We start from the raw sequence: 16,380 nt of genomic DNA, 5'->3' as shown, positions 1-16,380 counted from the left end.
CATCACTAAAGCTTTCTTTCACATCAGTAATATTCAGTTTTTTCTTTCCATTACATTTCTAGTTGTAAAATAATATTTGACAGAAGGGTTTAATTAACAGTCATCTTGGTCACAACAGGTTTGTTTTCTTTCTATGAGCAAAAACAAAAGTTTTATTGAATTGGTTTCATAATTTAATTGCACATTGCAGCCAGGCAGAATGTAAAAATCATGAACTCAGAACGTGTGTTCAGTGAAAAAGTAGCCCTCATTTGAAGTGGCTTGGTCACCTATTACACATTATTCCACAAATTTGCTTCAACAGCAAACTAACAGAATTTGCCCGGTTTATTTCCGCCAACATGAGTGAGGGGATATTTGATCACACAGAGTTTTGTCACACAAAGATGTCAGTTGATTTTGAAGACATTTTGTGCAGACTTGAAACATGGATCAAAGAAGTGTTTTACATTTTGAGGAGGATCCAGGTGTCGATACCATTGTCAGTGACAGAAAATGTCTGAGAGTCAGAAATAAAAATGAAGCTTTAACTCAATGTAGTGAGAGTGACAACCAGATTAGTTTCACTGGTGAGTTTTCACATGTATCGGTGTCTTGCAGCACCAGCCTGCAGAATTTATGTAGGTTTAATCTGTGTATGTTGATCTGGGCTGAAGTCTTGCTTCCAGATGTACTCAGAAGAGTACAGGTCATCATTGTTACAGCTGGCAGAACAAGTGTAGATAACCAGTGTTCCCCAGTCAATACTGGCTCCTGTTGAGTCCACATGTAGACTGTTGAGCAGCTGGGGCATTACCTACAAACACACAGGATTAGTACATGCATTAATATCCAGTAGATACACACAACTAACCATATAAAATGACTAAAAATGAACTTATTTGTAACAAAACAACCAGCATGATCACAATACTAAGTATCAGTTACTAATAACTAATACTATATTAGTGGATGTGAGATACCTGTGAGATAAAAATGAAAATTGTGTCACAAGTTAGAATAACCTATGCAACGTTGGTACTTGAGAACAAATTTGAGGTACTTGTACCCTCACTTCAAGATAATTCAGTCTTGATTAGATAGGAATTGTGAAAAATAACTAATTACTGGAGTGGCACGGCGGCGCATTGGTTAGAGCTGTCGCCTCACAACACGGCGGACCCGGGTTCGAGTCCCGCTCTGCGCGGAGTTCGCATGTTTTTCTCGTGTCTGCCTGGGTTCTCTCCGGGTTCTCCAGCTTCCTCCCACCTCCATAAGCATGCGCTTCAGGAGTGCCCGTAGGAGTGAAAGGAGTGTGTGTGCATGTTTGTATATGTGGCTCCGCGGTGCATTGGCGTCGTGCCCGGAGTGTCCCCCGCCTCATGCCCTATGCCAGCTGGGATAGGCTCCAGCTCCCCGTGACCCGCTACGGTGGATACAGCGGCAGTACATGACAATGAATGAATGAACTAATTACTGAGTGAGATCACAGAGTGGTGGCTACAGATAGACCCTACTGTATCACAGCCAGATTAGAATTATTGCTTTTTTTGGGACAATTTAAAGGTATAAAATCCCAAAATAAAAATTTCAACAGTAAACTTGATCAGTAGGTTCAAAATCTGAGTTTCAAGTCGAAACCAAAACCATGGTTAATCTTGTGACTATTATATAACATGCACCTTGACTCGTTTGAAAACAAGCAGCTTTGTATAAATGGCGCACGAGAGCATGTTGTCTGTCAGGACTGTGCTGAGAGAAAAAGTTTCATTACAGGGATTTTTTTACCAAATGACTTGAGCTTGATATTGATCAAATATTGATATTTGGAGAGAAACAATCTTTTTGACTTTTCAGTTGTCAGATTATGGGGCATTTAGGAGGCAGGGACTACCTGAAATTCAAAAGTCCTCTTGGAGCCACAGGTGCATGTTGGGATATCCTTATCTGATGGGATGTGCTGAGAAGAGACCCATAAAGGACAGCCTCCTCGACTGTAACGCACGACCTGCACAAAATGACCACAAGAAGGCAGAGATTCATTCATTTATACATCTTCTAGCCGCTTTTATCCGCAGTAGCAGGTCGCAGGGAGCTAGAGACTATCACAGCTGGCTTGGGGTGTGAGGTGGGGGAAACTCCAGGCGCAACGCCAGTGCACCACTGAGCCATACAGAGACACAGACAACCACGCACGCACACACTCACACCTATGGACAATTGGACGCCAGCCAATTCACTTGAAGCGCATGTTTTTGGAGGCGGGAAGAAGCCGGAGAACCCAGAGAGAACCCACGCAGACACAAGGAGAACGTGCAAACTCTGCATAGAGTGGGACGCGAACCTGGAACCGCCTTGCTGTGCGGCGACAGTGCTACCCACTACACCACCATTCCATCACAGGCAGAGCTTCACTCTGTTACTCTAAGAATTCTCCAAGCAAGTTTTTTGACCTGGTGTGGCTCTGGAGCAATCTTCTTTTTAAATCGCTGGAAAACTTTGCTGTCTTCAGTCTCATGCATAGCAATCTCCTCAAGGTCTCTTTCTGCCAGCGCTGAAATAATAATACAAAGTGAGCATTAAGCCTTAATAAACAATGTGAAGGCATTACAGTTTGTCGTGCAGCTAAATCCACCAGCTTACATTCTGCAAAGGAAGGACATTCTACACACTCTTCTTCCTCAGCCTCCTTTGTGTCCTTCTCATCCTCTTCCTCCTCCTCAGGCTCAGTGACGAGCTCCGATTCAGAAAAAAGGAAGGGTGAGGTTGTGACAACGGATGCCTCTAATCAAACAAATTTTCACTGATGAGTGCAAGAATGGTAAAAATGTGCGTTTTTATTATTCAAAGGTGGAACACACCTTGGCTGCAGCACTCCTTCTTGTGTGTGTGTTTCCAGTGGAGAGTTTGGTGGTTTTTTCCACAGTAGGTAACTGTGTGACAGCGAGAACAAGCTTTGTTGCCAGGGCAACCACATACCCAACACAGTTTAACTCCAGAAACAGGAAGCACATTTGGGTTTGACCCAGAGTCGTTGGGGGGTTCATCATCTGAGGCACATAAAGGAAAAGCACCCAAATGCCACAAAAATTATTTCATCTGCCAATCTTCTGTGGCATTTCACAACCACGACTAACTCCGAATAATCACCAAAGCCATGTTAAAATACTGACACGCAAATCCAAAGACTGAAGAATTTGATCATTTGAAAAATAAATTTCATCTTCCCTACCACATTGTATGAATGCTCATATACATTTATTAATATTTATGAAAGACAATTCATTTATTTACGTAGCAGCTGTAAAAATATGACACAAATACCTGGTGGAGGGTCGTATGAGTAGAATTCATTCTTCCTAGGTAACTGACTTCTGAAAACTGAGAGGAAGAAGAGAAAACACAATCTGTCCCCAGAAACGTAATAACTCTCATAAAACAATACAAAATTTCCAGCTTTACATGTAATAATTCCACATATGCAAGAACTTTCCCACAAACAAGTTTGGGTTAGGGGTTAAGGTTCGGGTTAGGGATTAGGTTTAGGTCAGGGTTCATTATGTTTGTGGGGTTAACATGGGGAAGTGAATAAAATGAGTAATGATGGTTACCTTTCATACAGTGGCTGTTGTTCGTGTAACACTCAGGACTCCTGCAGCAGAACAGGAAGAGTGTCCGGTGGAAACTTCTATCCTGACCAGAAATCGGGGCGTAAATCTGAAAGGAAGATGGAGAAGTTTAATAGGGTTACCTCTTCAAATGTATGGTTGAGTACAGATCTAGCTTCATTATAACTTAATGATCTAGAATGGGTATCCAATGATAACTAAGTTTGATCAGATTAACATTAATCATTTTAACAAAGTTTTACATTACATTTCAAACATGGGCCATGGGCCACTAACCTGCAACAAGAACGCCATTGGCAGGCGGCATCCATCACACTCCAGCCGGGGGGACGATGGCAGGCCTCTCTGGCTGAGCCACGAAGGTTTCCCCCCGACTTTACTGGGGAACTGCGGGGACCGGAGCCGCCATGGGGGCGCATCCTCCAGGAACCCCAGAACCACCTCCGGGGAGGACATGTTGCAGTCAAGAGACGAAAGCGATCGTGGACACAACGAACCCCAATTCTTTCCGAGCTGTCCCAGCAAAACACATGAAGGCACGCTGGTGCAGCTCAGAATAGCGTCCGTGAAGAAACACGTGTTTGTTTTCTGTTGGTGTTTAGTTCCGCATTCCTCCAACTTGGTAGAAAACCGGCACACACTAAGGCCGGCAGCTATTTTACCATAAATAAAAATACTACAGCCAGGCAAATGTTTGTTTTTATGTAAATTATTATTTAAGTCTGACACACAAACCTCAGAATTACAAATAAATAAAGTGCACTTTTTTTGTCTTAAATTAAGCAGACTCCAGCATACAGAACAGAGGGCCTGCACTTTAAGTAACAACGTTAACATTATGTTCATGGTGGGTAAAGCTGACTCACAGCTGTAAGTCGATCCAAACACCATCAAGGTGTGCAGTGCTACTTTGGTTAGACCAGGGAACACACTCTCAGACACAGTCTATAGCCAGGACGTACTGTAGCGGGGTCGGTTGCCACAAAATGCTCCCTTAATGCAGCATTTTCTTGCAGATCAATGAGTTTTAGCTGTAGAGATCCTGCATGTGTCCACTTGAATGTCTGTTTTGCCTCCTTTGAAAATCTGACATCTCTGGTGAGGAAAGGATTCAAGTCCGAAGCAGTTGAAACTTTTACTGAAGTTTCCAATCAGCTTGTTGATGAATTCAACATATGGAGAAACATCTCTCTCATCCTGAATCTGTTCCTGCAGATATGGGAAGTGTTCACACTCTCCTTCAAGATCTTCTTTGAAAATCCCCAGCTTCCTTTGGAAAGAGCGAATAGCTGCCAGCAAATCAGCACCTGAATTATTCTGGTTTAAATTGAGCTCATTGATATGTGATGTCAACCAAAAAGGCAGCAATATTCATCTTGTGCTCATCTCTCAAAAAAAGTGAAAACTGTGTTGCTCGCTGACTGTTAACCTGCACTAAGAAAGTTGCTGTTTCTTTTCGAATAGACTAGAACCGCTCCAGTGCATTACCTTTACTCAGCCACCTCACATCGTGGTGCAGTAGCAGGTCAGTGGCATTTATCTCAACAGCTTCCAGAAATCCTCTCAGGAGGCGGTGCTGAAGGGATGAGGATGTCCTAAGGAGGTTGATGAGTTTCATCACTGCGCTCATCACTTCAGCAAAATATTTGGATAGAGTGGCACACAGTACAGTCTGATGGATGAGACAGTGGTAGGTAAGTGTCCTCTTTCATCCGGGGCACAGCCCCCCTCTCCTTTCCCACCATGGCAGGGGCACCATCTGTGATGACAGAGACCACCCGCTTCAGATCTATGCCCCTCTTTGTCAGCATGCCTTTTATTGCTGCATACACTGTATGTCCTTTCCTCTTATGTGTGTTAGTGATGTTACATCCAGAAGGTTGTCACAGAACTCCTTTTTATCTTTGTGAAGGAACAAAAAACACACCAAAAGCTGGGCATTACCAGTAACATCTGTAGATTCATCAATGGCCAAAGATATGCATGGTGAACTCTGACTAGCTGCATCAAGCTATGCCAGGACATCATCCGTTAATATTTCTGATTTTCTGGTTGCTGTTGAAGCTGACATTGGCATTTGAGTTTTTCCACACATCTCATATTTCTGTTTTTCCCCAAATAATGTCTCAAAAACAGAGTTGAAGCACTCCTTCACAATTGCCCCATCACTAAAAATTGTTTATATCGCCCCAAAACCCACGATGGCTCTAGAGGCAAGGATTTACTTCCTGTGTTTTCAGTTGGGGTAGTGTGTGTGGCATGTATGTGTGGGTGTGTTGATGCATGAGACTGACTGATGAATATCACCTGTGCTTGGCTGTGACTCTGTTTGGTACAGAGAGAGTGTGGGGTGTGGCGCCGATATTTCTGTTGACCGCAAAGAGTCGAATACGAAAGATCGCAAAGACTAAATTGTTTTCATCCAAGTAAGTCTAGTCCAGTCATCCTCAATCTCACAGAGAGTATGTTCTTCACTGAATGGAAATTAAATGTACACAACTGCAATGGTGCCTCGTGTTTTGTCCTTGGACTCGGCGTGTCAGAAGGATCCCTGTTCTCTCTCCTCTCAGTGACTAAATTTGGGCTTTGATAGTCACAATAATAGCTTTAGTGAACATTCGTTGGTACGTTGCTGGGCTGTAAAGGGATGTGTGATGAGTCGGGTGGATCTCTCCTACTGGGCTTGCAGCTCGGTTATTTTGCGTGCCCTTCTTCTACTTTCGGCTTTTCCCTTCAGAGGTCGCCACAGCAAATCAGTTGCCTCCATCTAACCCTGTCTTCTGCATCCTCTTCTCTCACACTAACTACCTTCATGTCCTCTTTCACTACATCCATAAACCTCCTCTTTGGTCTTCCTCTAGGCCTCCTGCCTGGCAGTTCAGAACTCAGCATCCTTCTACCAATATATTCACTATCTCTCCTCTGGACATGTCCAAACCATCTCAGTCTGGTCTCTCTGACTTTATCTCCAAAACCTCTAACATGTGCTGTCCCTCTGATGTACTCATTCCTGATCCGATCCTTCCTGGTCACTCCCAGAGAGAACCTCAGCATCTTCATCTCTGCTACCTCCAGCTCTGTCTCCTGTCTTTTCCTCAGTGACACTGTCTCTAGACCAAACAACATCGCTGGTCTCACCACAGTTTTGTACACCTTTCCTTTCATTTTAGCTGAAACTCTTCTATCACACATCACACCTGACACTTTTCTCCACCCGTTCCATCCTGCCTGGACACACTTCTTCACCTCTTTTCCACACTCTCCATTGCTCTGGACTGTTGAGCCTAAGTACTTAAAATCCTCCACCTTCTTGATCTCTTCTCCCTGTAACCTCACTCTTCCACTTGGGTCCCTCTCATTCACACACATGTACTCTGTCTTACTGCGGCTAACCTTCATTCCTCTCCTTTCCAGGACAAACCTCCACTTCTCTAGCTTCTCCTCCACCTGTTCCCTGCTCTCACTACAGATCACAATGTCATCTGCAAACATCATAGTCCATGGAGATTCCTGTCTAACCTCGTCTGTCAGCCTGTCCATCACCATAGCGAACAAGAAGGGGCTCAGAGCTGATCCCTGATGCAGTCCCACCTCCACCTTGAACTCCTCTGTCACACCTACAGCACACCTCACCACTGTCTTACAGTCCTCATACATGTCCTGCACCGCTCTAACATACTTCTCTGCCACTCCAGACTTCTTCATATAATACCACAGTTCCTCTCTGGGCACCCTGTCATCAGCTTTCTCCAGATCTACAAAAACACAATGCAGCTCCGTCTGGTCTTCTCTGTACTTCTCTATCAACATACACAAAGCAAATACTGCATCTGTAGTACTCTTGCTCCAAGAAAATCTATTTTCGTGAGGTCACACGTCCGGACCGAACCATCACGCGGTCCGGATCAGGACCGCGGTCCGGCATTTGGAGACCCCTGCACTAAGGGACGCGGTACGTTTATGTATAGAGAGTCATTTTCAGCTGATTGTCTGAAACACAAGACAAAGATTGTTCCATGTTTTGTCAAAAAAGTGTCTTTTCCACAATGCCCACTAGATGTCCACAAAGCCTCACAGATGCCAGTAACCTGAGGTATAGTTGTACTGTAGTTAGGGGTCGTGATACTTTATACTTTTGTTTGCTATATTCTCTGCTGCAATACACGTGTTTGATATTTATACAGTAAATGTTTTTTACTTTTCAGATTAAAACATGCATAGTCTATATAATACGTGACGCATTGATTTAAAAATATTATTTCTAACAATTAAAGTGTCTAAAATTAATGAGTTGTGCCGTCTTTACGCTGTTGACACATTACAGAGCCTAATCTAATAGAACAGAATAGAAAGATTTTTTTTTAAATGTAATGAATTTCTACCTAAAAATCATTGATTCCCTGCTGTCATTCGTTCTCATCACGTCCCATCTATCTAGTCGCACCCTGATCCTCATTTAGACTTTGTACATCTTCCTTAATGCCCCTGCTGTGAGTGTGGCCCCCACTTCCACAGGTTATTACTATTGTTATTATAACTGATTTTTCCCTGTCTTCAGGGAAAAATACAAAGTGACACACACACACACACACACACACACACACACACACACACACACACACACACACACACACACACACACACACACACACACACACACACACACCGTGATGTCATCTGAGGAGCTTCTGGGACGGGCTTGTCCGGCTGCTCGTTCATCAGTCTACAATCCTTAATTGAATCTCAGTGTGAATCCGGTTTAAATCCAGGTTCGGATGAGGGGCCCCTCTTTGAGGGACACTCTCTCGGGTCGGGGTGCGGTTGGGTCAACTTTCAACTCTTTTCTCATGTAACCATGGAAAATAAAAGGAAGCAGCGATAAGAGTCATTGGACCGGAGCAGGAAGAAGGGACGATGTGAGGACCCCCCCACACCGGGACTGAGCGGCTCTGGATTTCCTCCACTTTTATGTCCCCCTCCACTCCGGGCCAGATGCCTCCGCGGGGCGACGGACGCTACAAGCCAGCGCCGGTGTCCCCCGCTCCGCCCGTGCCGCCGAGGAGGGTCCGGAGCCGGGACAAGGGGTCCGGGAGGACGCGGCGGTCCGGGGCGGGATCGGCGGGGGCCGGCTCGGCGGGGGCCGGCTCGGCGGGGGCCGGCTCGGCGGGGGCCGGCTCGGCGGAGCAGCGGGTGAAGTGCGTCCTGGTGGGAGACGGAGCCGTGGGGAAAACCAGCCTGGTGGTCAGCTACACCACCAACGGATACCCCACGGAGTACGTCCCCACCGCGTTCGACAACTTCTCAGGTACATGCCTCTGACATCCACCACTCAGAGGAGCCCACAGCTGGGACCCCACGAGGCGATGACCGCCCACAGGCGATGTCTCCATCGATTATCGATTATCTGTCAATGATTCCAGGAGATTCCCACCTTTAATGAGACACTGTTTTTACTTCGTGTGAGGTTAAAAGGTCAATGTTGTGATGATGATGATGATGGTGATGGTGATGATGATGGTGATGATGATGATGATGATGATGATGATGATGGTGGTGATGGTGATGATGATGATGATGGTTGATCGGTGTTTGTTTCTGTGTGTAGCGGTGGTATCGGTGGACGGTCAGCCAGTTAAACTACAACTCTGTGACACAGCCGGACAGGTCAGCAATGACACACACACACACACACACACACACACACACACACACACACACACACACACACACACACACACACACACACACACACACACACACACACACACACACACACACACACACACACACACGAGCAAGAGAGCAAAGTTTCCTGTTTACTTTTTGCATGGAACAATGCTTCTTTCTTTCTTTCACGTGGATTTTGATGAACGTTTGTGTTGCGGTGGATCGTGGACTCCGGAAGAATTTCTTATACATTTGAGGTTTAATTGCTCATTTTGGAACTTCTCCCCTCCCAAATGTGAAATATGTATGAATATATTTCGAGGGTCAAGTAATCAGGTGCCATAAGTGTGTGAAGAAACAGATTCATATCCTGGGCCATAGTGTTTGCTCTGGCCCAGGGGGAGGGGTACAACAATAGATTGGTGATAATAGTGTTGGTGAAGGAATGAAGCCTCTGAATGGCTTCTTATTGTCTTATTGTCTCTTGAATCAAATGTTCCTTTAAGGTTCTCCTTTTGTGTCCACAAATTCATATTAACACTTTAAGCAACAGAAGAGTGATGACATGGTTTCACCTACCTGTTGTGCCATATGTCGAAACTCAAGATTTGCAACAGATATCCCTTTAGATCTGACTAACAGCTACACTGAACATGTTAAACTTAGCTATCTAGGGAACTGTCTGCTGAATTAAGTTATGCTCAACCGACTGCAAATACATGGAATATTTACTTTTAATCAACAATTAAATGATCTGTCAAACATGTAGAAACAGAATCTTGACAAATAATTGCCTGCAACTGGACAGTATATAATCTCCCCTCACCCTGTGTGAACAGCTGTTTCTCTGTGTCCGTGTGTTTTCAGATATGATGACAGAATGAAAGGGAGGATCACAGGCAGAGGAAGGAAAAGAGTGGGAGATGAAGGGGAGAGCCAGTGGTCATTAAAAACAGACCACTCAGTAGCTTTAGCATAGATTAGTAAAGATAGTATAGTTTAGTAAAGATAGTATAGATACTCTCAAAGCCATTTCTGTACTGATGGTTAAATTGCTGTTTTTCCTCCAACTTACTCGTTGCTCTTTTCTCTGTCCTGATCTTGGCCCACTTCTCCAGGATGAGTTTGACAAGCTGCGACCCCTGTGTTACACCAGTGCAGATGTGTTTCTGCTCTGCTTCAGTGTGGTCAGTCCTGCCTCGTTCCAGAACGTCCCTGAGAAGTGGGTTCCAGAAATCCGGAGGCACACCCCCTTTGCTCCGCTTGTCCTTGTCGGGACGCAATGTGATCTCCGAGAAGATGTCAAGGTGGAGGAAATTTATTCTGTGCAGTACTTACACATACTGTATATCCACTCATCCGTCTATATATAACTTTTACCTTTATGACTCTGAATCAGTGTTATTCTAGCTACAAATACACATTGCCATCTCCAAATATGTATTTTAAGATCTCAGATCTAAATGGTGATCCAGATTGTAATCTGGATAAGTATCCAATTGTAATTTTAAAGTGTGACATTTCAAAAAGCACACACACCAAGTGTATACAAATGTTCCAGTAGCAGAAGCCTCAATAGTGTGACAGTTAAGCCTTAATACTGGGGTACTTTTAGCACACTATAATAGAATTTTACATATTTTATTACCAGAAATATCAATGTTTAGCTAGATGGAAAATATTCCACTAAGCAGAAGGCCAGATTTTGAATTTTCAGATTTGAAGAAAAAAAATAGTAGCAGGTTTGAAGTCACAAAAACTCTGCATGTTGGTTATAAAAGGTTCAATTTCCTGTCCCCTTCATTAATACTTTTGACCATCTAGACCATATATATTCACTCACCCCTTTAGGTTCTCATCGACCTCGCTAAGTATCGGGAGAGACCTGTGGATCCAACAGATGCCCAGAACTGTGCAATGGACATTGGAGCTGTGGCCTATGTTGAGTGCTCTTCATTGACCCAAAAGAACTTGAAAGAGGTTTTTGACACGGCCATTCTGGCCAGCCTTCAGAACTGTAGCTCTCACAAGCACCCGAGAGGGAAACAGAAAGGACAAAAGCAAAGGCAGACGCCAGACAAGATGAAGAGTCTGTCCAAGTCATGGTGGAAAAGGTATTGCTGTGTGGCCTAGAACTGACCTGCACTCAGTTTGGATGTCAAGTGGACTCTATCCTGTTGTGGGTTTGGATTCTGCCTGGACTCCGTTTCAGTGAGGGTTACTCTCTAATGGGGCCAGATGTTGAGCAGTGCCTTGACTAGACTATGGCTTAGAACCAAAGTAAGACTGTCACAGAAATACATTTTTTAACTTTTTGTTTTTTGTACATGAAGGAGTTTCAGTCTTATCATCACTGATATTTACTACTGAGCACAGCCTGGTTCTGGTATGGCATCTGATGCCCTACAAGGGCACAAGCCAGTGTCAACAAATGTGAGCATTCACATAAAAATGGGAAAAGGAAGACATGCTGTAGCTACCCCTAACGAGACAAGCCGAAAGGAGATTTCCAGCTTGGATCTGGTAGAACCTGCTCTGAAAATACAATGGCTATAAGATTTTTCAACCTGCTTTGAGCCTCAACCTGCCTTCAACAAGATTCCACTAAAGCAGAAGGCACTCCTCTTTCTTGGAGGACCTCCTCCATGCAATGGTGAATGAAACAATAATGGCTGTTATCCGACCACCAAATTGAACAAGACAACTGGGATTTTCTCGCTTATGTTAAACACAAACATTGGAACAGCTTTTAATGACAAAACTCTCATAATTTTATAAATTAATTTGGCTTTTTAATGTAGATTGATGTGGAGCTGGAGTCTCCACAGTGTGCATGTTACTGTAAGTGACTTCGCTGAACCTACATCTGAACTCAGTCTTTATGTTTCTAAAGTTGATCTGACTTCAATCAATGTTAGAAAATACACTTTATCCTTATTTGTATATCAATCAATTTCAGATTGATTACCGGATACAATTTAAGTCAAATTTTAGTCAAGCAAGTCGGTCAAACTGTTTCTTAATACTTATTTTCAATATTGGAATTAATGTTGTGGTGTGTTTTGTTGAGCAGTTAATCACTTTTCCTGGTCACTTTCACAATTTACTGTGATACAGTGAATGTACATGATCTCATGGATAACTTTTCATTTAGTCTTATCTATGGGATTAGGTCTGACTGCTCTTGGCTTTCTTCACTATCCACTAAAGTTTGCTCAACAATAAAGCCTAACGGTGAATAAGTTTAATAAGTCTCAGGATAAAATATCTTAATTGAAATAGAATTAGTTCTAATACCCCATTTCCCCTTGGAAGTAATAGGTAATTCTTGCCTTATTCAAAAATAACTTTCTTATTATAAATGATATTAAATGAAAATAAAATAAAACCTACCAACCATGGTATATATTATTTCCATATTAATTCATATCTTTTTTTTTTTTAAATCCCTACCTGATAAAAAGAAAGTATTGTTCTTTTAAAACAATTTGTGCTGTAGTGGTGGACTGTGAAACTGCTTTTTAACCTTGAGAAAACTTCTCAGTTTTGTCTGTGGAGATTCTCAGTCATCCAGGTCATAGTAGTTCTCTGTCTTGGATGAAGTCAGGTGGACTTGTTGACTCAGAAACACAAGTAGATGTTTACCTCTTAGCCTTTAAACACAATTGTGCATCTATGACTGTGAAGTCAGAATTCTGTACATATTCAGTGATTTTTTTTTTTAGTACTTATGGCTTAATCTTTGATTTAACATTTTTGTTCCTCTACATTTGTTCAATCAACCATTCAGCCTCAGCAGCCTGTTTGCCATTCATTTTGTACGATCTAAAGCATAAATAAGAAGGCAAACTAATGGCCAAGCTGTGTGGCTGTCAAACACTCAAGTGCCACACCTTCTTTTGAACATTATAGTTAATCAAACAAGAATGCTGCAGCTATTTACAGTTTTGTCTCTTGAGCTCATCTAAAAAGCTTGAATGTGTTCAAGTCAAGGCAGCAGAAGAAAAAAGGTTGCATCCAGTGTGCTACATAATCTACATAATAATTCATATTGATTGACCAGAAACCTCTTGGCCTAGCCCAGTCTAAACTATGAAATAACCATCAGGAGTTTTTAGTGTTCTGATACATACAGTATGTTTTAGACGAGGTTAAGTTTTGTTGATCTCATTAGAGTGCTCACTATTTAACTTTAACCACCTCAAAACATTTAATTTGACAAATAATATATACTGTTATGTCAGTGAGTAATTCAAGTCAAATACCTTCACCCTGTTTGTGCCAACAGTAACCCACTTCTGGAGGGTATTATAGTAAATCCTCATTTAAGCGCAGGTGGAAATCAAAGTGAGCAGATTTTCTCATCCCTTGTGTTGCTGAGGACTCTGGTGGAATTGTGTATTTCAGATGTGCTGTTCAATGTCAGTTGTCAACTGGTGTAAATGGAGTGAGCTGTAGTGTGCCTTGAAATCCAGTGAAGTATAATTCATTGCAGAATAAAGAAAACATGTTTATTCAAACAGCTGAAATTAAAGCTTGACATAATATATTCAATTACACGCAGTATTTCCTGTCTGCAAAAGGATTAGTGCAGTCCTATCCCGTTGCTTGTTCACTCAATCAATGAATTAGGTAGCTTCTTTGAAACATTTCCATTACTACCATCCCAAGACGGCTTGATTTCCGAAAATAAAATTTGGTTTCTACCACGTACTCTGCAAAAAACATCTTTGTGTAACCCAAACAATCTCTCTGTATACAAACACATGTAATGTGTTCCTTAGAGAAATCTGATCACTGGCACGCGTGTAAAAACAGACACTCCTGATTTGAAGAATGTGCCACTGGAACTGCTTTCTGCTGAAAATGTTAGAGCTGTGACTAAATCTTTTCACTGTGTTGATGTTCCACTCAGTAAAATGCATTGTTTCTGGCTGGGGAGAAGGCACAATAAGTTGCTTGTGTTGCTGTTTGCAGGCAGTCTTGGCTGACTTGATTTTAGTAGAATAAGGGTCACGCATACCTTGATGATGGCTCCCGTTTCCTCGGTCAGGTCACTTACACAGTTTGTCACTTATGGAGAGGGTCGTGAGTTCAGTCATCTCAAAGTTTAAGTTTGCAGTTATGATTTGAGAAATAAAAAAATCTGTGTTAATCCATCCCTGTTTTAATACATTAAAACTGCATGAGTGATTATCAGTCATTTAAGTTAATGAAAATGATCTGGCATGTTTCTGACCAGGATTTAATTACAGCCCTTGTCTCTTTACCAAGCCTATATGGAATGTATTTTGAAGTAGGGCAACACTATGTGACTCCTATGGCTAAGTAATTATATTGTTTGCAAAAATATGTCTTAATCATTAGCACAAGTTGACAAAGCACTTATAAAATCAGTATAGCCAATAATCGTCACAGTTTAGAACACATAAACCACCTAAATCTAATCCTAACCACTATGTTGATTATAACTTGTCAATTTTTCTTTGCAATGAGGTCAACTTTAGAGAAAGTTACTTCTTCTTTCTAAATTTGTACGACACCGTCTGACAGTAAAGGCTTCTTTTCTCTGCCTTGGGTTGTTTACACTGAAGGAATTAAGGTCAGTTTAGACACCAGTCACATGTCATTTTTAGATAACACTCCACACAAGTGGGAAGTATAATATAGTAGTGTTGGTCTAGTGTGACATATTACAGCTGCATCAAGAAGTACTTTGTAAAAAGTACAATAAACAATAAAGTACTACAGTAAAAAGAAGGAGGAAATAGAAATGAATCATCATTCCTGGAGTACGGCTGCTGATGTCATCCTCTGTTCAAAGGAAAGACACTTCCTGGACTTCACGCCGTCGCTCCACGTTTAAGTCTTTTCATTTGATTGTCTTATTCCTTGAAATAGCTGCTAACTGCTCCCGGGTGCTTTTTAAAACTACCTGTCGTGAATCGCAAACATAATATGTTGTCAAATCTTCCCGTCCCTGTCCTGTCCTACAACTTTCAATGTTTTGCAGACAGTTTTGTGTTGTTACTACCTCCACTGGCTCAGAGGCAGAACAAAAACACAAACAGGCTATTAATGAGGCTCAAGTCTCACTTTAATATGAAACTGCTTATCGGGGAAGGAGCAAAATAGGCCAGTAAATCCAGTGTGTCCTGCATGAATGATGAATAGCTTTGTGATGTCGAACAAATGGGGCTCTGAAAGTGAACAGTTGAAGGTCACTAAGACAGTTTTGTTCTTCTAAGTCAGTATTTGTCGAAGGTTAGACAGAAAGTTTTGGGACGGGTGCAAAGTGTGAATGTCTAATTCGTGCTGCGTTGTCATTGACATCGGTTTTGTCATGTGTGATGTCAGGATGGGTTTTTCAGACGGCGAAAATTGATTTATACTTCACATTTGCTGTTTGGATAATTTCACTAAATAAGTGAAGACATGCAGCGATCCAAAGCATTCTGAGTTTGAATACTAAAATAAAAGTGGTTCTACTTGTGAATTACAGGAATAGTTTTCAGACATTTCAGACGTCACTTAAACACCCACACATACCCAACTGTTGATTATAGAGGAACTTCCCATTCAGACAAAAACAGACAGCCTGGGGAAACAGACAGACGGGCTCATTCTTCAGATTTAATTGTTTTATTGAGGCTAGTACCCCCAAAGCACACCTGAGCTTTCTCCCTTTGCACACCAGCTGAGAACTTCTCTTATGAAAACGAAGCTGCTGCCAAAATTCGGTTTAAATTTTTCCTGCATGTAGAAATGTTGTAACGGAGTGGACGGTGCTGCAATATGAACACACTGAAGTCACTGTTTAACTGAAGACATCCATCAGAGTAAGATGTGTTTGAGCAGAATCTTACACCCTGAGTATCTCGTACCACACATGCTGTATTTGTGTCTTTGTTTTCAGTGGCTAAAATGGGATCGTGCATAAAGGTGCACATAGGCTGACTGAGTGTTTTTAAAGATACAAATACAAAATTTAATTTGTATATATCATGTCTGCATATTTCTGTGTCTGCTCATCAGCACAATGTCATGAACCTTGCCAGAGAGACTTTTAATAAAACTTAGTATCATAATTCAGCTGAAGAAGATG

At 42.2% G+C, this 16,380-nt stretch overlaps 2 protein-coding genes across 3 annotated transcripts; one reads left to right on the top strand and one right to left on the bottom strand.

Annotated features, from left to right (window-relative positions):
* Positions 1 to 79: 79 nt before the first annotated feature.
* Positions 80 to 4,160, bottom strand: pdcd2 (programmed cell death 2). Of its 2 annotated transcripts, XM_068305114.1 has the most exons (8): positions 3,885 to 4,160; positions 3,591 to 3,696; positions 3,304 to 3,360; positions 2,841 to 3,029; positions 2,623 to 2,763; positions 2,433 to 2,533; positions 1,874 to 1,987; positions 84 to 796 (listed from the first exon to the last, which is right to left on the bottom strand). In XM_068305114.1, the coding sequence occupies exons 1-8, from the start codon at positions 4,062 to 4,064 to the stop codon at positions 617 to 619; spliced, it is 1,068 nt and encodes a 355-aa protein (XP_068161215.1). In that variant the 5' UTR covers positions 4,065 to 4,160; the 3' UTR covers positions 84 to 616. The 2 variants fall into 2 exon arrangements, with proteins under 2 accessions (XP_068162024.1, XP_068161215.1); XM_068305923.1 differs by lacking the exon at positions 1,874 to 1,987 and having other exon boundaries at positions 80 to 796.
* Positions 4,161 to 8,291: 4,131 nt separating this feature from the next.
* On the top strand, positions 8,292 to 15,907 carry rhoua (ras homolog family member Ua). The gene is made up of 4 exons (XM_068307147.1): positions 8,292 to 8,913; positions 9,214 to 9,272; positions 10,394 to 10,582; positions 11,127 to 15,907. The coding sequence occupies exons 1-4, from the start codon at positions 8,577 to 8,579 to the stop codon at positions 11,406 to 11,408; spliced, it is 867 nt and encodes a 288-aa protein (XP_068163248.1). The 5' UTR covers positions 8,292 to 8,576; the 3' UTR covers positions 11,409 to 15,907.
* Positions 15,908 to 16,380: the final 473 nt, after the last annotated feature.

Source organism: Antennarius striatus, chromosome 1, assembly GCF_040054535.1.
Source record: "Antennarius striatus isolate MH-2024 chromosome 1, ASM4005453v1, whole genome shotgun sequence".
In the NCBI taxonomy this organism is placed as follows: Eukaryota; Metazoa; Chordata; class Actinopteri; order Lophiiformes; family Antennariidae; genus Antennarius; species Antennarius striatus.
Note: the sequence above shows the minus strand (reverse complement) of the source record. Positions and strands in the feature narration are given on the sequence as shown.